Below are 22,185 nucleotides of genomic sequence, written 5' to 3'. Positions count from 1 at the left end.
TCATTTGGTCGAGAATATGCTCCAACACTTAGCAATTTTTTTTAAGATTAGCAATTTTTTTTAAGATTCTTTAATGAATAAAACAAAATTGACATTCCTACTCAAGGTTACAACGAACGAAAGTAATTTATTTAAACAACAAAAAGTTTTTAAACAACCATTATTGCCTGTGCCGGTTTCGAGCCCAGCAGTTCTCATCAGCTGGGTTTAGATGCTCGAAACCGTTCTTGGGGGTACCTGACATTAATCTGATCTTACTCGACAATTATTATTTAATATCGTTCCCAGTGCTTGTGAACTATGCAACAATTTACTGGAAAATATGAGAAGTTAGAAGCGCGTGTGTTTTTTCCCTGAACATTCGCTAAGTTCTTGATGAAATTCGTGAGATACTTAGACGAAATTAAAATTTAATATTAACTACTCCTGGAGCTTATCAAAAGTATTTTGAGGATTTTCAGTCCCTAATTAAGATTTGAGTAACATCGTCTCATTTGCCAGAAATTCGTCAGGCAATTTCTTGTTTGCCTTTTGCTTGCTCTCTTGCTTGCACAACATACCGGAAAAAAATAGCGCCGTTATTTACTCAGAAAAAGATTAATTATAACCGATTAACGTAAAAAAAGTGAACATTTTCTGCAATTGCAAATTAAATAGCTCGATGTTGAGATACATCATGTAGGAGTTCTTGTAAGGCAATTTTTTTGTTGGAAAGGTTACACTTTGGCCTTAACGTGTCTCGAAAATTGATTGAATTCTTATTATTAGTATTCATGAAATATTTTCAGGCAAAAAGTCATCCAGCTAATATTTTGTAAATCTCTCAATTAGAAAAAATGTTTTAAAACGTGTAGTGGACTTTCCCAGAATAACGATAATAATCAAACAGTTACTAAGCCAGTGAATCAATTCTGGTCTAATCTATTAGTCCGAAGTCTTAATTATCAGTGCGCCTAAACGGCGACTTAATCGTCTTATTTCGTATGTATTTCCCGTTTTTTATGTGTTTTTTAGTCATGCTCTTAATGTTTCAGCAGCTCTAATTAGGCATTTTTTTGTTGTTTTATCTTTCCTATAAGGAAACAAAGGTTTTAGTAGATAAGAAACCTTTTGGACCGAAAACAGTTGCTACCAAAAAAAAAAGCTACAAAAACCTGTCTAAATCATACAAAACAGTATAATACGCACAAAATTGAATAAAATTTATCATCACTATTTCTACCATCATCATCATCATCATTGTGAATTTTTAATAAAAATTTAAAAAAGTAACATGTTTCTTTTGGAACTGCATTTTGGAATATATTACCAAGTTGGAATTGCAACGGTGTAACCAGTTACAGAAAAATAACAGTTTAGCACACCTCTAGACTTACGCTCTTTTATCACAGCATGGACATTTTTTGCTGCTAATAAATCAAATACAAAACATATCAAGACAAAAATCGTGTTAAAATATCAATACCCTCTGCATGTAAGATACACAAGGTGATATTTAAAAACACTTTGCTCTCTTCGCTCTGTATAACCTAGCGAGGGCAAAATTTTAATCGCTACACATATCACAGGTTATATATCATATGATATTTAAGCTGTGATATTATTTTACGTTTGATTCCTTACCTTTGGCTAAATCATCAGTGAATGTTTTCTCCTTGTCGAGGGGTGAAAATGCGTCATCCACAGCGTCAACATTAGTTTCTGGTCCAAAATCGTCATCAAAATGCAGCTCTGAGGTTGACTTTTTGGTTCCGTTAGATTTTTCTGAGTCAAAAATATATTGCGTCAAATCAGCATCTCGCCAACACTTAAAGCACGCAATTGTTCCTTGGTTTTCTCAAAAGGGGGCCGATATTGTCACGCAGAACTCTATTCAGATTATTCCAGATATTTTCTAGAAAACGAACGTATTTTCGTGTCCTTTCACAGGAAACATATTTATTCATTGCAATATACAGAGTGGTTTAGTGTAAGAACGTCAATCTGATACTTCCACCCTGCCTACGTGCCGAATAATTCAATGCATGGAGAGTGAGAGGAATACATACTCAAAAAATAAGACAAATGAAAATCCAGTGAAACGTTTATACAGGTTGTTTCGATTATAGTTGCTGCACATTTTATTTTATGTGAGATACGGCGTTACTTTCCGAAATGTTTTCAAAAATTTAGATGAAGTTTTGAAGCTTGTCGTCGGATTCATGCGAATGCTTAGAAATAATCAAAAAAACCACTAGTAAGATACTTGTAGGATATCCAGAAAATGCAGAAGCTCAAATGAATAATAAAAATGTTAAAATTATCAGATCTATTTCCTATGCCTTTGGTATAACAGCATGTTTTTCAACGAATAAGTAGAATGGACGAAGGCAGAATGGTGGAGGATTGCACGGGACAAATCACCACTGGCGAAGAATAGGCAGGCAACCTGCCTAAAATTCAGAGAAGGATTCAGAAGAAGATTCTTGTAGTCTTCAATTGAACTAGACTCATTCTTCAAACCGAATGAGGCCCCCTTTGAGTCACTCTATAAATCGATTATCCTAAACACTCACCATTTGCTTTGAAGTTATCAGTCAAGTTCAGCAGCAGTCCATCGTTGTTCTTCTGCAAATTGAGATTGTCGGTGTCGACATCCAAAGCCTTCAATGAACCGTTCGAATTGGTGAACGGATTATTCGCGTTATCCAGCCCTGCTTCCATATTGTTGCTGGTTAATCTGGAGCCGTTTTTACTGCTCCAGCGCTGAGCCTCTGCAGCTATCTGATGAAGATCTCTGAGGAAGACTACGATGACCGAAATGTTGTCCAAGGAACCGGTTGAGCAGGCACGTTGAACTAGATGCTGGCTTATGTGTTTAATATCGGCTGGAACAAGAGAAAACCTTGGTTATGAGCAAAAAGGTTTTGGGAATTATCCCGTGACAATCTAATCTTTATCTACTAATAAGTAATATGATGGCATTTAGAGGATAATTTACTGCAGAATATTTTCATATCTTAATTGGTTGCGATACCATAAAGCCGGCAGGTGACGCAGCTGAGACGACACGGCTATGCATTTGGATTAGTCGCAAAATAATAATAATAATTATTATTCTAACAGTAGATGTTGGGAATGAAGGCAAATAGGAGAAAAATGCTCCAGTTCAGCTTTGTCGTGCTCTAATTACAGTGCATGACCGATCCGAATTGAAAATACATTGGAAAAGAATGCACGTTTGGTATGTGAGTGATGGAGAAGCGCTCGAATGCACATCGAAGGAATGATTATGATAATAATTGGCACTTGCAAAATCGGAAAAAATGTAAGTCAACCACAGAACGCTGGCGACAAACAGCAGTAAGAGCAGAAAATGTAAAACCGCAGCGCAGCCTCTCTATATGCATTTATCAGATGCCTAACTATTCTAATTTCCGTAGGAAACTGATTTATTCTTTGGCCGTGTTGTGGAAAACGTTCACCATCACCACCATCATCTGCACATCTAATTTGTTTCACATAGTTTACTGAACCGGAGCGCGACTTTTATCAACTTCCTGAAATCGGCAAAACGCGCCGAAGAACCGATGAAAACCGCAATTATTACCTGTCAGTTATAATCAGCAATCATTATATTTAATTTATTGTACAATTCAAGCAAGACTAAGATCAACTAGTTGAATAGGCAAGCCAACATAGAAAAACATGGAATAGTGGAAGGGTGTGGGGTCGTTCACTACAAATGGGCACTTGTTATGCCAAAAAAGTAATAATCTAAAAGTATTTTATAAAACATCTGTGCATTAAACTCGGCTGTAAGCTCATTAATGTAAGATTCAAAATGTGAGGCCAGTGTGAAATGCAGGGTGTCCCGTAAGCTCATGATCAAAATGGTACTGCGATAATCTTTGGACCAAAAGAAGACGATCTGACCTAACTTTTATTAGCAAGAAATGTCTGGCTCCTCTGCTATTGATGGACAAAGTTCTTCAAAAATTTATCTTTTTCGAAATATCGGAGAATGGTAAGATGTATTTTAGTGAAACTCGCTGTGAATTTGTTCTTATGTAAGACTCATATTTTGATGAAACAATCGAGTTCAGCCGTTTTGAACAAGTGGTAAATTCTTGAGTGTCGTGGTACAAAAACTACCAGAACTTTTTAGTTGGAGGATGAAATCAACTAATTGATTTTTTTTGGCTGATGCACTAATCATTTATTCACAATTTTGTGCTCCTTGTAAAATCTTGTAGCATTCATAGCTGTTGCCTAAAAAAAATATGTCTGTTTTTTAGTCACATAGCAATGCTGAAAAAAATATCCAATAAAATCAACTCTCATTTTTTTTAGGTTCATACACTAATCATTTATTCACAATTTTGTGCTCTTTTTAAAATCTGGTAGCATTCATAGTTTTCGCGAAAAAAATATTTCTGTTTCCTTGCCACTTAACAATGTTAGACATTAATTGCAAATATCGTGATACGAGGCATAAATTAATTGTCAATCAATCTCACAAACTCGTTTCGAATGACCTTTTCTAATGAAGAAGTGACCGACATGGCCAAAGTAGTAGGCTCTTTCAAAGACAATTTGCGTGAAAGCGTATGCGTTTACGGCGCGCATATTTGCATTAATGTCTAGCATTGCTAAGTGACTAGAAAACAGACATATTTTTTTTAGGCAACAACTATGAATGCTACAAGATTTTACAAAGAGCACAAAATTGTGAACAAATGATTAGTGCATCAACCTAAAAAAATGAGTTAATTTYATCCTCCAACTAAAAAGTTCTGGTAGTTTTTGYACCACGACACTCAAGAATTCACCACTTGTCCAAAACGGCTGAACTCGATTGTTTCATCAAAATATRAGTCTTACATAAGAACAAATTCACAGCGAGTTTCACTAAAATACATCGTACCATTCTCCCGATATTTCAAAAAAGATAAATTTTTTGAAGAACTTTGACCATCAATAGCAGAGGAGCCAAACATTTTTTGTTAATAAAAGTTAGGTCAGATCGTCTTCTTTTGGTCCAAAGAATATCGCAGTACCCATTTGATCATGAGCTTACGGGACACCCTGTATATACAGTGAGTCCCAGAAGTAATTTATAAATTCAGTTAGTTTAGCGGACGGTTTTATGGAAAAAGCTCATACGCGTGAATTAGTTGTAAATGCGATTTTTTTACACAGGGGGGTTCAACGATTTTTTTACACAGGGGGGTTCAACGATTTTTTTAAAATGAAAGCATYCTTTTTTTTATTTCAATTTTCAATTCTCCATTCAATTCGGAAAACATGTGCTATACTTGAACAAATCTAAACTGATCAGTTAACGTTAAATTTACCATTGAACCTATAAAATAATTAATATAAACGATTTCTTTGAAACTTCTGTAGTCCTGAAAAGGACGTATTTATTTTAAGAAAAAGTATCAAATTAATGTTTAAAATGTGTGCCATTTACGGCTTCACAATAACCAAGTCGTTCAATAAACTCTTCTTGCACCTTGTTACATTGGTAAATATGTTTTTACCGTTCATTATCCAAAACTGAAACAAAAATTTGGTACTTACATTTGGAAAAATGAAATTGAGGGTCTTGACTTATTTTTGGACCATCTCGCATAAATAAATTTGGTATAAAAAATCGCATTTACAAATAAAATGATGTGCCTAAAAATGATCAAATGGGGCTTTACCCAATAGAAAAATTCAGTATGATTGATAAAATCAAATTGGAATTGCCTAGAAAAACCGACGAAAAATTGCCATTTAAGACAAATGTAGTTCTAAAAATGTATAGAAATATTAAACAAACATTAAGTTCAATAAAGTAAAAACCATTATAGTCACCACACCGAAGAAATAAAGTTCAAAGCTCTTTTTGAACTAAAAATATTTATAAAGACATTTCGCAATTTAAACGAAAGCTCCCTAATGCCCAATACACAATAACTAAAGTCAGGATATCCGCAATTTCAAACATTCGAATAAAATTTTAATAATGGATATAATTCCTAATACGATAAAGTAATACGTAACTAATACGTCTTTACTGGACGAATCGATTCCATGTGTCAACGCATTCAAGAGAATAATAATTGAGCTTAAATTCATTCAAGTACTTTCTATAATCGCATTCGTTCTCAAAAAAGTAGTTTTCGCCTTTCTAATTTCCGTTATTGAATCATGATAACTGCCGAATTCAAGTTACAATCGCCCTCAAAACTGTTCCTCCAGCCTCACATTTATCTTTGCATTAGTCAATTTAACAAAGGTCAACAGCCTGCCTATTTAATAATTATTATTATCTGCAATTTAGCCTCTAGCTTAGGCGAAATTAAATAACACAATATTTAAATGCGTAACATGGTATGAGTCAGGCAGGACTGGTGATGAAACACCCAGACAAACAAACTTTCGCATTAGATGGAATTTATCGTTGCTTAGAATTATGCAATTTATGCGAAATAGCATATAAAATCAAGACGTACTTGTGACGAAGAATCATTTCACCAAAAATCCGCAAAAGTGAATTGGGCCTTCGGTTATTTTTTAAAGTTGCATTTTAACAGTTTTGTATTAATGTGAATAAAATTATTTTTACGAAAGAAGACACCTTTCATAAGTCAATAAAAAATAAACTTAATCTAAATAAAAAATGTAATACAAAATACAAAATAAACTACTAAGTACATAACAAGCTAAGTAGCATCAATTCTTGAAAAGCTTTAATTGGAATCTTCATATTGAGCTGATGCTCATTATGAGTGATGATGTATCTCTCATCAATTACAGGTACTTTTGGTGATATTTTTGTTGCAACTTTTACACTTCAGCTAATGTTATATCGAGATCTTCCAAAAAGATCTTAGTTATTCTAATCGAATAAAGTTAATTCAAGTTGCGACTTTAAAACAAGATGATTTTACGATAACTGATAGTTCTGAAATTGAACTCTCATACCAGAGAATAAAATGAATTTAAATTTAAATGCTCTTTGAGAGGCTTTTGGAAAAACTCATTAACAAATTAATTTAACAGCAACTGTGTGCTATTTGCAACAGCTCTAACATAAGAACAATCTATATTTGCAGTTCTTCGAGAATCCTATTGTAAACATCTCGAGCAAACCATCTCTGCCCTGAAGATGCGAGCAACTTGTGCTTACGAAACGTCAAGAGGAAATTATTTTTCACGACGGTCTAAAAGCCCGAAAAACCCAACAATCTGAAGAGATTTCTAGTACAGTTCTTAGAAACAACTAGACCTCAAATGTTTTTTTTGGACACATACATGTATTCATCCGAAAGTTTTGTTTATGCTCTATAATGCATAAGTTTTTTTTATTATATTATATTATTTAAATTATTTTCAATCGATATTCAATACAAGTAACATTGCTTATGAATATATAAATGATCACCAGCACTACTCGCTCTAAATTTCTCATTCGGATAATTAAATCTCAAATACGAAGAAAAAGAGATTTTCGCTGGAAAATAATATCTACATGTCTTATTAATTTTATTTCATTATTATTTGTGTGTTATATTGCAGTCACAAAGACTACTTATTGATCCGTTTAGAACAGATTGTATAGTTCTCAATAGATTAAAACCTACATACAGATACAAATACAAATTTTTCTTAAATTGTTTAACATATACTTAGCAGATTTCACACGTCCGTAAGATACACCTTTTCGTTTATTTCAGTTATTATGTTTGATATAAAGATGTGATTTTATTGGTTAGAATAATTCAGCTTGCCTTAGCTTATTTTCCTTGTTCCATTACAACTAAATTTATTTTTTTACAAATAGCAAACCATAATTCAAATCAAAATGTAAATATATTGGAATTATTTATAATTTGTTTACTGAAATATAACTATAATACACAACAGAAGAAGCGCAAAACATTTCCTCCAGATGAACATTTGGTAGAGAATCTATTGCCATAAACACAAACGAATGCATGGTAATATGGAAACATTACACTTATTCTAATTGATCAACAATTCTACTATCAATGCAACATTTAAATTCTACAACACAAGTAAAAACCATTTCGCCTGATGTTTCAGCTCACAATTTCTAAAATTTGGGTATTTTGTGTCAAAAATGTAAAGCGCGATTCTCTTCCCGTTGGATCAAATTGAAATTATTTATGTCTTGATGTCGTTTTGGAGAAAACAAGATGAAAACTCTTGCAAAATTGTGATGTTTTTGTAATAAGAATCTTACATTTTTGTTAATAATAAAGATTTCAATAATTGACGCTTGAAAAGAGCATCTAGGGCGATTTGATGAAAAAAGTACAGAAATGTAAACTAAAGTTGGAAAATTTGCTGTTCCAACCAATAAAATTGCTAAGATAATATGGGTTCTCGGTACACTTTCATGTGGTAGAATCATAAAGGAAAATAGAGGTACAGAAGCTCCTTTTGAAATGTGGTTCCAAAATAACTTGGACGGACAGAAGCACAAGCCCGATTCATAAGCAACAGATTGAAAAAATGTAATTATGTACTACAAATAAACGCATATATAAAACAAATGATGCGTCGAAGTAAATATAACTCATGTAAGTAGTAATGCAGGAAAGTCTTTAGGGGAGACGAAGCATGGGAAGATTATGATATTTGTAGTGGCAAAACTAGGAAAATGAGCCAATTGCTCCACAAATCAACTATTCTGAACTCAGGATCTTTCGAATGAAGAGTTCTAATAATGTTGGTGCCTGTAAAACTTTAGAACAAATAATGACGCTTGAGGAAGAAGTATAATCTAGAAGTGTAAAAAAATCGCTGACGCGTCTAACGATAACACTTTTTGCCTTAGTTACTTTGAAGTCGCTAAAAAGAGGCTTAAATTAAGTAATTAGACCAAATGAATCTTTATTATGTCGTAAGCTTCCCAGACAAGAAATCGAAAAAGGCCAGTTTTCTTTACACTAACATATGCAAATAAGCAGCGAAAAACATCCATGCATTTCAGGGGCGCATTTTACAAGAAATAGACAATAAAATCAATGCACAATTGAGAGCAATAAAAGTGATGAAACGCACAAACAAACGAATGCATACGAAAAAAATAATTCACATATTCTATCTGACAATGTACAAGAAAGTTTTGGAACTTTCTGTTTTTGTTTCCTTCTCAAGAGTTACATAGCCATAACAACTGACTCTGCAACCAGAGTACCGAGAAGACACCAGGCATCAGCAGAATACCAAGAAGACACCAGGCATCAGCATTTGACGTGTCAGCAGTTGCGTTTACTTCATTTGGTTGTTATACATAATTCATTCATTCTTTGTAACCACCTTGTGGAATTAAGTAGTAAGCTTATTCGCTGTTAAAATTAAATAAAGCTTTTTAAAAACGGTTTCGTTAAATAAAGTTTTATAATTCAAGTAAGAAACTTCTTCTTTAAACAATTGATTAAAAAAGCTCAACACATCAAATAGCTTAAAAAAGGCAACTACAACGACGTTATCAAGTCAAAAAATGTCATTCCAATTCCCATTCACAAACAGAAATTCAAGCCATCATGACGCAATCGTTTGCCGACAAACCTCTCAGAAAAACCTACTCGCAATCTGTGTGCAAACTTTAATAATATTGAAAACACACATGCTTTACCTGAAAAGGTACAGGAAAGTTTTGTTACTTTCCTTGTTTTTTCTTTCCGTAACTGAAGAATGTCTTCCTTAAACAATTGATTAAGAAGTTCAAGATATCAAAGAGCTTAGAAAAGGCAACTACAAAGACTGTAAGATGTACCGAAAAAGTGATTCCAATTCCCATTCACAACCAGCAATTGAAGCCATCATGATGCAATTTGATCCTTTGCCTATAAACCTCCCAGACAAAATCTAAACGCAAAATCAGATTAAGTAACGAAAAAAAGCTGTTTTTTTCTTTTGTAAATGCCACCAACACTCTAGTTGACCCTCGTTAACGCAGAGAAGCGATGAAGCATTCCATGCAACAGCCCCGTTTGAAGACTTTGGCAATGAGAATAAATTAGCAGATATCGGGACACTCATCAAAAACAATTAGCCTAATTAAAAGTACAATTTAAAAGTGGTACAAAAAATGGCGTGGGCGTTGCTTATCGCACATAACGGAGGTTTCGCCCAAGAGGGAACAGTGACGCACCCATGCAGACTTTTGTTTACCTGCAAAACGTGGGGGTGAGGCGCACGAAGCCTCCAAGGTGGGACGGTATTCGTTAATGGGCGCTTGTTATAATGGCACAATGGATAATTATTTCGAATTGTTTATCATTTTCCTATGAGTAATTCAAACTGACTAGGATTTCTTAGGCCGTTGGCTTCTCAGCTGATTTTTCTAAGGTAGCTTCAATGCTCTGTTCCATTCGTGCTGACTAATGCGCCCCAGTTAGTTCAATTGGTTATTTAAATTAAGCCTTTTAATAGCTGCTGACATTTTTGTGCAATAATTTCGGCCCTGAGAGCTCATATTAAGTTATATGGATCATCATATAATTTCCCCATTGATTAGGCCGAAAATAGCTTTCCATTACATTGACTGGCGATGATCATTAATCTCCAGTGGATTTATGACCGTCATTACACTTCGTTAGATCAGTCGATTCCGCACCCAGTGCCTACTAACCAAAGTGATTAGGCTTTCTTGTCATTGATTCCAACACCATCTAGATGGTTGGATATTGTCGAATCGCTCCACCGTATCTACGACGATCATATTATGAACCATGTGAGGCAATTTCAAGAAACAAAATTGTTCCCAGTCCTAAATACCCAGGTAAATTGTATGTTACGATAAACGACTTAGATGACTATCTGATTTCTTTGGTTTTTCTCACAGTTGTCCACATTGTTTCTTTCTAAGCACTGTTATTTCCTGGTTTCTACAGAAAACGCCCATGGATTCTTTTAGTGAATACTCGCTTTGTTTTGAAATGAAGAAACATCCACAATTTTAGCTCATTTGATGCTTTGCCAATAAATGTAGGTTTATTGGAAAGATGTAATTTTCTCCTTTTGTTTTTTATACATTGATAACGAATGAGTCTCTTCGTTTTTGATAAGATCTCTTTATCATAACGCAATAAGAGATCGGATACTTAGCTGTAGTGAAATGTGTCAGATATTAATCAAAAGAATTTAGAAATGTTACCTTGTCGCTTCGATATCATTCGGCATTTGAATATCGTACTGTAGGGATTATATAAATTAATAAGAGTAAATTAAGAATATAAATCATCGGTACAAATATGTGAAACATTGTCTCTGAATATTACGCTTTTTGTCATCATTTTTTATGTGGTTCTGAGATTCTTAAAATGTATCCAATTAAATGTTTAAAAATCCACTTTATTTAATTTTGCGTTTATTTTGTCAGTTGTAATACGAGATAACTATTTACTTTACATTAATGCTTGAACTGTTCTTGTCTTGCCTATTTCTTCAATTGGAATTGAAATGTTTGTCATAGCTCTATGGATGAGTCTTAGTTGTGCATTTTCAAGTTTATTTAAAAATTTCTCTATAAGGGACAAATATAAAAACTACTTAGTTAGCTTTATCTAGGCTCTTACAATTTGTTTTTGACCCGTATCCGATTATTATAATTAAAAATTAAATTTCTATTTGAATGTTGAATTTCAGTTTTTCCTATATGCAAATGAATGTTTCTAAATCATTATCCCGCTTTTCTTTAAAAAAGTTTAAAATGGACTTTCCTTATGGTTTTCTCGGTCCATAGTAAATATTGCCATGACTATTAGTTCAGAAGATTTTCAATTTAATCATTTCTCAAAGTTTGCCTTCATTTTCCAATTTTCTTCTTATGAATTCAAGTTTTGTCTTTAAATTTTCTTTCATGAATTACTTTTTGTTATGAAGAATCAACTCATAGTATTTTAGCTTTATCTAGGTGTTTTCACTTCCTTTTTTGACCATTATTGGGTCATTATAAGTAAATTATATGTCAATTTGTGTGTGACGGTTTTCTAGATGCAAATGTTTCCAAATTATTATTAAGCGTTTATTGAGCTAAAGCTTCAGTCAATAGTAATTATAATTGTTGGTTCTATCCTGTTGCAAGTTTAATAAAGAGCATAAAAGTTGTTATTTGCCATGACTGTTAGTTGAAAATATTTTCAATTTTATCAGTTCTGAAAGCTTGTCTGGATTTTCAAATTTTTTCACATCTAACAATTTTGTAATTCCGCCCCTGGTAAATAAACCTACAAGATCAATACTGAAATTTCAGAAATAAATTGAATAAAAGCTTTTGTTATAGTTTTATAATTGAGTTTGTTTAAATATCATATTTATTATTAACTAATATCTACGCTTTTACAAACGCATTTTTGACAATAATTGGATTAATAGTTAAAACTTAAATGTTGATTTGTATGTAACGGTTTTCCAGACGATTTGTAGGCGCAAATGTTTCTAAATTATCATTAAGCTTTTCTTGCAAATATAAAATGGGCTTTTCATTATTTTCTTCTCGATCGTAGATCTAATTGTTGGTTCTTTCGGATTTAAGTTTAATGAGTACGTAAATTTTTATTTATCAAGACTTTAAGTTGGAAATATTTTTCGCTTTTTATATATTGTATTGACTTATTGATTTATTTTGTTCTCGGTCAATAGTAAATACAATTGTTGGTTCTTTCCTGTTTAAATTTATTGCCGAGAATCTAAGTTTTTATTAGCCATTACTGTCAATTGAAAATATTTAAAATTTTATCAGTTTTCAAAGCTTGCCTTTTTTCTAATTTTCTTTTTATGTATTACAGTTTTGTAATCCAGTCCAAACAACACAAACATAGAAGCTCAAAGCAAATAACTACAATATCAAAGCTGAATATTGTTAGACTATAAATGTGTTTGATAAATTAAATAAAATGTGCTGTATTTAATAACTATTTCACTTAACTCGTTTCTAATATACTTACATATTTTCTATAAAAAAAATAGAATATTTCAAAAATACTTCCTAAGATTAATTGACGCGAGTTTCTTGTGACTAGTGGCGATATCAAATGTTTGTTTCGTGTGGTTTTAAACCTCACTAAATATATCTGTGAATTTCTTCTGCTTAACATTTATGAAAATATTAGAAATTCTGCTCGAAAAACAATCTGTACAAATTTTAGTTAATTCTGAAGAATTGCCATCTAGGAGTGAGAGATTCGTGGTAGAATTGTGGGTATTGTGATCTAAACTAATGTCTATATTACTTTCATCAGAAAGAAGAATTTTTATTGTGTTATACAACATTATTACAACTTAAATGATTACGGTTTAACCAAAAAAAATTACTTCATTAAAAGTGGGAGTTTCATGAAAAATTTTGCTTTTTTCCTTTGATTAATAATAATTGTAATAATAATAAAATTGATCCAATTTAGGTATGTTTATGTTATCAGGGCATCATTAAAATATAAATGGCAAAAACGGAAAACCGAAGACACAAATTAACAACAAATGTTCGAAAATAGAATCCCAAACGTTACATGTTTATGGCTCTTAACACACAAAAAACATTTGCCAGATTTGGATCCCATAATTTACTTAATACTTTCAGATAATCCATGAACAGCAACAGCAAGATGAAATAAAAAGAGTCACTGAAAAGGGATTAATTTAAAAAATCCGTACAACACGCAAAATATTTTTTTCGTAAATGTGTGTGTGTGTCCCATCTTGTATCAGTTTCCATGCAGTCATGGACATGACAGTGTTTAATGGTTTCTATTTATAATTGCTCTTTATGGCCATTCTATTTATATTAAGCACACGACGGGACGATGGAACCGCATTCGAGGGACATCTTGAAGAGACAGAGTGCTTGCGAGTTAAGAACATACTTCTGAAGACAGTGATCACTTTTTCTCCCTATACGATAACGTCTTCTGGATTGGCTCATGGTAATTGTAATGGATATATTGTGTTAGCAGGACGACAGCTTAGCTTTTTGATTCAATCTGATAAAGCTTGATGGTCATTTGACCACGCAACGTTTCGAAAGCTGGTTTAATTTCATAGTTGATTGTCTTTTGAGCAAAACATTTCCCATTTGAATGAGATGTGTTGCTGTCGGCCTTTCCGAGGGAAAATTGTCAATTTTAACGCGGATATGGCTCGTTTCCAAGGTTTAATTTAAAACGCCTAATCTTCGTCTTTATAATTGGAACATGAGGGAGCACTGGGCAGCAAATTGAGTTATACTGAAATGGGATTTGTCTAATTGCCTGCTCTCAAACTATTTTTTACGGTTTTTTTTTCTGTTATTATACAAAATTCTGTATTTTTCCATTTCGCGTGATAATAGTTGAAATTCAAACTTATTTCGCATTAAATACCGAGCTTACTGTAACTAAAGTGGGAGAGCGCATAGCAAAACTCGGAAAAAGTATGAATATTATTCAAGTAAATTTAACTTAATTTGCATATATCGAGAAAATCCCCTCATTTTTCCGTACCTGGTTCAGTTATTGAAAAATAACCATTAAAAGAAGTTATTGCAAGATAGTTAAATGGGGAACCATATTCAATTATCTTGGAAAAACTGCTTTACGCGAATTTTCAGTTGGTCATGAATCTGAAATCGGCTCTCAAAAATTTCGCTTGAATATTGAGAAATTACTATTGCAGCACAGGCACAGTAGAACTTTGTTGATAAAATTGCAGCAAAACTGAATTTCTTTATGTTAATAAAGTTTAAATAGTCGAGCCTGAAGTTTCCTTTATCTACATCTGACTTCACAACCAACTATTTCAAATGGCTCCCGTACATTAAGAAAACTTTGCAAAACCATTTTAGAACAACGGCTTTACTCAATGAATAAAAAATGTACAAACTCGGGCGAACAGTTTTTTTTATCGACTTGGTTGGCATGCAGATGTTCCGCTTGGTTGTTGAGAAATAGTTACAAATAAATTGAAATTGGCCAAATGAGGAAATATTAAAAAATGATATTTAAAAAAGTAAAAAATCAGTTAAGGTAATGAAAGTATTACAAAGTTGAGTGTAAAATTCTCTTCACATGCATCTGAAATTCGCTGCCATATAGTTCATTTCACTATTGAGAAATGACTGTAAAAATCAGCCGCAAAATGGCTAAATGAGGAAAACTTTACAAACAGATTTTAGCAAAACTTCCTGACCGAAATCCGCTTGATTGTTGAGAAATGGTTATAGAAAAACCTGCAAAAATGGCTAAATTAGCACAACTTTACAAATACATTAAGGAAAACCTACGCCAATCAACGTAATGGTTTTTTACAACCGAGACGTAGGACTTATAAAATCGTAACCCAAAAATTTCGTTTGATTATTTGAAAACACCTCTTTCACTATGATCAAAATTGTACAAAATCAAACGAGAAATTTACTCTATCATTTTCTAAAATCCGCATCAGGACATTCCGCTTGGCTATTAAGAAATTCATTTTACCATACAGAAGTCTCCCTTATCAGCACCTGAAATTCGATCCGGATAGTTCGCTTGGTTATTGACAAACGACTATTGAAAAAGGTTGCAAAAAATGGTAAAATGAGGAAAGCTTTACAAATGCATTGTAGAAAAACTAATCTACTGAATGCAAAGAATGTTTTAAAAAGTCGATCGAGACGTATCCTTTATCAACTTGTAAAATCCATTCACTAACAAATCGCTTGGTTATCGAGAAATGGATATCGGAAAAAGCTGCTGCAAAACGGCTAAACGAGAAAACGTTTGGTTTGCTAATTGAGAAACGACTTTTAAAAGGGCTTTTAAAATGGCTGAATGAGGAAAACTTTGCACAAATTGACCTCAGTCAATGTATGCAAAGTTACTGACGCCAAGCGATGAAGCAATCTTTATTGACTTAAAATCAAAAAATTTATAAAACTTGATCAGAAATATATTTGGCTTGCTTATTGCAAAATGGCTATTAGAACAAGCTGCTCTAAACATCCAAATAAAGAAAAGTAAAAAAATAAATAGTGGAAAAACTAGTTCGCTCAATGCAATGAACGGTTTCCAAAGAAGAACGAGAATTATTCTTTATCGACTTCTAAATATCTCTGCAAGATATTTCGCATGATTATTGCAAAATTACTATTGCAGCAAAATCGACCAATCAGCAGAACTTTGCTAAAAAATGCAGAAAAACTGCTTACCTTTATGCTATAAAAGTTTTTATAGCAGCCAACTATTTCAAATGGCTGCATTAAGACAACTTTACGAAAACTTTTGGCTCTACCGGTTCTTCTGAATGTAATAAACACTTCACAAATTCGAAGGAGAAGTTTTCTTTGTCAATTTATAATGATTCGCTTGGTTTTTGAGCAATTCTAATCGAAAATGGCCAAATGAGGAAAACTTTACAAATAAATTATAGAAAAGTATCTTAATCAATCTATCACGAAGTTGAGAGAGACGTTACCCTTGCCGGCATCTGAAATTCGCTTTCAAATAGGCCGCTTGAATATTGAGAAATGTCCATTGAAAAATGTTTTTTTAGAAAAACTGCTTCACTCAATCTAATGATTTTTTTACAAAGTCAACCGAGAAGCTTCCTTTATCGACTTCTGAAATTCGTACTACAACTATTTCGTTTGGTTAGGGCTAAATAAGACAAACTTTACATATAAAGTGTATAATGGAATCGCCACAAAGTTTAGCGAGAAGTTTTCCTGACCGACATTATTGAGAAATGACGATAAAAAACTGCAAAAGGCCTATGAATAAAACTTTACAAATACAGTTTAGGAAAACTACTTCACTCAATGTAGTGATATTTTTACAGTCAACCGAGAAGTTTCCTCTATCGACTTCTGAAATTAGGCGCCGAAAATTTCGTTTGATTATTGAGAAATGGCTATTGAAAATAGCTGCTGCAAAATGGCTAAACGACGAAAACTTTAGACACAAACTTACGAAAATGTACCTTACTTAAAGCAAAGAAAGTTTAACAAAGTCGAGCGCAAAGTCTTCTTTTCGACTTCGGAAATCCGCTCACAAATACTTCGCTTAGTTATTGAGAATCGGCGTTTCAAAAAGGCTGTCGAAAATGACAGCATGAGGAAAACTTTCAACTAAACGTAGAAAGACTGATCTCCTGTACGTAATAAAGTTGTAAGTGAGTTTTACAAAATCGATCGAGAAGTCCACTCTATCGACTGCTGATATCGTCACACAAACATTTCGCTTGGTTGTTGAGAAATATCAATTGAAAAAGGCTGCTGCAAAAGTGCCGGAAACTTTGCACCCAAATTCAAGAAAATCTACCACACTCAATATACTCAAAGCTTTACGACTCCCAACGATTGGTTTCGTTTAATGACTCCTAAAATCCGATAAGAAATATTTGGCTTGGTTATTGCGAGTCAAATATGGAAAATTTTACAAAAAAATAGTAGCAAAACCAGTTAGCTCAATGTAATTAAAGTTTTCCAAAGTAGAATGAGAAGTTTCCATTACCGACTTCTGAAAGTCGCTCCCAACTATTTACCATGGTTATTGAAAAGTGACTATTGAAAAATCATGCTGCAAAATTACTAAAATGACGAAAACCTTGTAATAATAATAAATTAAAGAAAAACTAAATCACTACAGAGTCGAGTGAGAAGTATCCTCTATCGATTCCAAATCCGCATTCAAAAAGTTTCTTTTCCCGAGTAAAACGTACTTATGCATGGATCGCTTAGCAAAACGGGTAAATCAAGCGACACAATCGCAAAAATATTGCACAAAATTACACGGCATCTAAAACAGCGCAGGAAAATGTCTAAACAATAAATTTAAACAAACTAGCAGGAAGAAACAACCCAGATTTACATGACCTAATAAAACGCTCCTTCATCGCGAAATGATCTTTACGAAAGAGCACAGCAAAAATGGCAATAAAATTCTTGAAGTACAAAGAACCATAAAATTTTTCCGCGTTTCCCACTTGCGAATCTCCTTCTGACACCTCCGTTCAAGCGTCTGCTGGTTTGGCGTGCTTTTAATTGGCCCAGGCACCACTATCGTTTATACGATCTGTCAGAGATGCACCAAGAAACAAGATTAACTTTCATTGCATACCATAATCTGATCATCTACCCACTCTGTTGACCTTTTCATATTGCTTCTGACCTCAGATTCGACAGATAAGTGCGAACATAAAACGGTTAAGTATCGTTTCGTGTATTTACAGAACGCCAAATGGCAAAAAATTTACAATGTTCTATCGGACGTGGTCTGATCATTAGTCGATCGTAATTACTAAGATTTATAGATACAAACTGGGGGCGGCAAAAATTGCAACCTACATTCGGTATCCAGGAGAGACGCGAATGCTATCACTTTCAGCTGGAACAACTCCCGAAAGCTTGCAGCTCTCCTAAATAACTAACCCCAGATGTTTTTTGTGCGTGTATTTACCCAGGCGGTATAAAGTGAAGCTAAATATTTGTAAATACTTAGGCAGATAATTCAGGAGAGGTATTTGTTTGCACTTCCGGAAAAATGGAGCGACGATGCGACAGAATGCGTGTTTTTATTAAACAGGGAAAAAGGAATAAACATGTGAAAATAAGAACATGTTTGTTATAGAAGAATATGAACAAACAGTCCAGGATATAGCAAAATTATACAGAATTTAAAACGGAATAGGAAAGATATGGCACCAAAGCAATGTTAAGAAGCAACCAGAAAACAATGAAATCGGTTAGAATCCTTCTAACAGAGAGTGTCTGATGATGTATGATCTAAATGATAAAATGAAGCTGAAAATATCAAGAGAAAAAGCGGAAGAACAATAATTCGAAACAAGAAAAACACGCGTTTTATCGCCCAAAGACGAAGATTGCATAATGTGGGAGTTAAAGATACATGTAAAGAAATTTTGAAAGAAAAATTTAGTTGCATGGTTGTTTATTGTAGCACTTGCCTAAAACGCAATATATATATATTTACAGGGTGATTCAAAATTGGCGTCATTCCTCTGGAGGTGTTGTCTGGCGCTGTTATAGGAGTACAGGAAAAATAGTAAAAGAAAAAAAACTATATCAGAAATACGGCAGCAATGTTTTTCAAGGTAATCTAAGGTAAATCGGTAAGCAATGTTTTTCAAATACCTGTTGCTTCGTACTTATTTAAAACTCCGGTAACCATGGAATTATACAGACTGGCAATAAGATAGACAAAGATAAACGATAAATTCAACAAGATTTGTTGACGAAATGTCAACCTGTTCTCATAACCTCGAATATTGGTGTTTAAAAATAAATCATACAACACCAAACATTTGAATGGTTAACTCCAAAGAAGCTAGTGCCTGTGTAATCTCCTTATTATCCACTCTTATTAAGCAGCTTCTCGTATTCAGTTAATTAACTCCTGCTCCATTTGTATCTCCTTGTGCTGTGTGTATCGTACAAAAGTGGTAGGAACGTAGCCCTTCCTCGGTATTTATTTGGTGCTTGGGAAAGTGTCAGTTATTGTGCTCTGAGTACCCTTGAAGATATCAACAATTTCCGTAATTTGAAGCAAAAATCGTAATTTTTCTTTTTGAATGCTTAATTGTTCCAATATGCTACCAATTAAACATGGAACAATTTCAGAATAATGCTTAATAACAAAGATAAAATTCGATTTTCCACTGATAATATCTTCTAAAAAAAAATTTTCAATATTTTTCTCGTACTCCCCAAGGGACCCTCTATCACCCCTTAAAAGGAATGACGCCAATTTTGAATCACCCTGCATACAAATAATCTTTATTTCCTACAGAAAAAGGCTATCAAGTTTATCGTATTTGCATTCCAAAAAATAAACAGTCCTGAACCATTGGAATTGTTTCTGACGTTTCGCTCACATCCGCGGTGAACATGATCGAAGGCGTTAATGAACGGTTAAAATTGTCTTTCCTGCCTGCGTGGTAAGCAAAACACGGACTCGAACACGGAATCGACTTAAATAATCCTGGATTTTAAAGACATTTTCCTAGAAAATGGTTTATTTTATCGATGCCAAACAGTAAAACCGTAAATTGATTGAAAAATTTACGCATGAGATTGGCGAACTGTCTCAACATTTTGATCAGTGTTTAGTTTTAAGGATTTTATGTATCTTTTAAATTTAGCCCGAAATTGTGAGCACAATCAGGTTGGTCTTAGGCGAGGTCAAACAGCAAAATGAGTTTCAAAGGCGCTATTTTAAGGTCCCTTAACTAGTACCAATCATATAAAAAATAATCATATTACACCAAGGATTTTAGTAATTAAAAAAAAATTATTTTTAACAGCGTCTCTTAGCAGTAAATTTTTTGGTAGGTATACTATTTCAACATCCATATGTATGTTTATGTATTGTAGTTGCTACATTTAAAAGAAATGTGTGTCCTATTTTATTCCATTCGCTCGCATCCAACTACATTTTAACTTTAAACCACAAAAAGTTCGCTTTTAAACGGCGCAAACGAACAACACAAAGCTAATTCAACATGCCGAACATGATCCAATCCAAACCCATAATCTGAACTTAATTGCTATCTTGATTACCTGCTTCTTTTTATAAATCGAACAATAAAGCCGCAGTTGAAGATAAAAAAATTGATAATGGATATTGCAGCAATGAGAAAAGCAGAAAACTCGTTTAAAACTACAGAAGTTATTTTGGAAAAACTAACAATTTATAAAACACAAAAGCAGATGCTTGCTTAGTAATGTTGGTTAAGTGTTTAGAATGTTCCTATAAAACGTGTGTATTCAGTGGATTTGTGCATACTTTTTAGAAGAAAACGAAGTTGGAAGAAAGAAGCACATCTAGGCAAATGCAACTACAAAAACTACAGGGTGTCCCAACGACAGAGTAAAGTAAGTTTACGATTAACACTAGTATTATTTGTTTCAAAATTTTCATGGTCATTTTGTATCAGAGAAGTCGAAAAGTGCGTCAGAAAAGTTGCAGAAACCATTTTTTCCTAATAGAACACGTTATATTTTATTTCATTTCCGAATTGTTATCTAAATGTCAATTGCTTTTTATTATATAAAATGTGAACGAAAATTGCACAGTTTTTTAGTTATTCAGGTTTAACAATGAAAATTCGTATTTTCATGGTGTGGACAAATCGAAAATGTCTCCGACCTCTATGGACACAAAATTTGGAAATTTGGCAGAAGAAAATATTATTGTTACCACATTAATTGTTCAAATTTATAAATAAAAAAATAATAAAAGTATTAGATGTTTCAAAAAAATATATTTTCAACTACAAGGCGGTCATAATAATCGTTCCAATTAACGTATTTTTAAGCTCAAAATCTCACCTATTTTAAATGGCACACCCCGTATATTGTTAGTGTTATTCATTTAAGACAAGAAAACTTTTAATTTTGGTTAAATACCACCAATACTTTTATCATTTTCGAGAAATTTCGGTTTTGCTAAATGGCTCCGTTATATTTATTTTATTTTTATTTCTCAATTATTTTTACTGCAATGTTGCATAGCGATAAGCTTGACAAAAAATTGCTTACATAATTGAAATTGATGACTGTCATGAATTAAACTTATTATTATTAATTAACCTAAATGTAAAGCTTTCAAAAATCAATCAAACAAGTGTTATGTAATGAAGTGTGCATATAATTACATACACACTTCATTACATAAAACTTGTTTGATTGATTTTCATCCAGTGTGTACACACCAACTTCTTCTTATTGTGAAGAGCTTTCTTATCTTGAATAAAAAATACTAACATTATACGGGGTGTCATTTAAAAAAGCGAGATTTTGAGCTTGAAAATAGGTTAATTTGGACGATAATTATGAAAACTTTGTAGTTTCAGAGACCTTCCTCCTGACAAATTTCAAAATTTTGCGCCTAATGACAACGGAGAAATTTTCGATTTTTTAACGCAATAAAAATGCGACTTTTTATCTCCGTAAAGCCCAATAACTAAAATACTTTCCACTTTTCTTTCATAACAAAAAATAGTTGAAATTTGCATAAGAATTAAAAAAATTGATAAAATAGATGGTGTTTTATATAAAAAAATGTTTTCTGCGCTGAAACTTATGCCTTATACCAACACCAACTTGCATATATCGGTAATATTTCAGTTGATTGATTTCAGTTCTAAAAAAAGAAGTTTAAAAAATGCAAGCAAGCACAAAATGTTTATGAACAAAGTAAATAA

The 22,185-nt window shown here is 33.0% G+C and overlaps 1 protein-coding gene across 2 annotated transcripts in view; it reads right to left on the bottom strand.

Annotated features, from left to right (window-relative positions):
- The window catches only part of LOC109539536 (microtubule-associated protein futsch), a 90,647-nt gene that overhangs the window by 23,061 nt on the left and 45,401 nt on the right, over window positions 1-22,185 (bottom strand). For both annotated transcript variants that reach the window (XM_019907329.2, XM_048666612.1), the window contains exons 8-9: window positions 2,556-2,867; window positions 1,624-1,764 (exon numbers count right to left, since the gene is read on the bottom strand). In XM_019907329.2, coding sequence (XP_019762888.2) covers window positions 1,624-1,764; window positions 2,556-2,867 — 453 coding nt within the window. The remainder of the gene's footprint in view (window positions 1-1,623; window positions 1,765-2,555; window positions 2,868-22,185) is intronic.

The sequence above is a fragment of the Dendroctonus ponderosae genome, unplaced genomic scaffold (genome assembly GCF_020466585.1).
Source record: "Dendroctonus ponderosae isolate FM_Combo_2020 unplaced genomic scaffold, Dpon_F_20191213v2 Dpon_F_20191213_5, whole genome shotgun sequence".
In the NCBI taxonomy this organism is placed as follows: Eukaryota; Metazoa; Arthropoda; class Insecta; order Coleoptera; family Curculionidae; genus Dendroctonus; species Dendroctonus ponderosae.
This window is presented reverse-complemented; position numbering and strand designations above follow the sequence as displayed.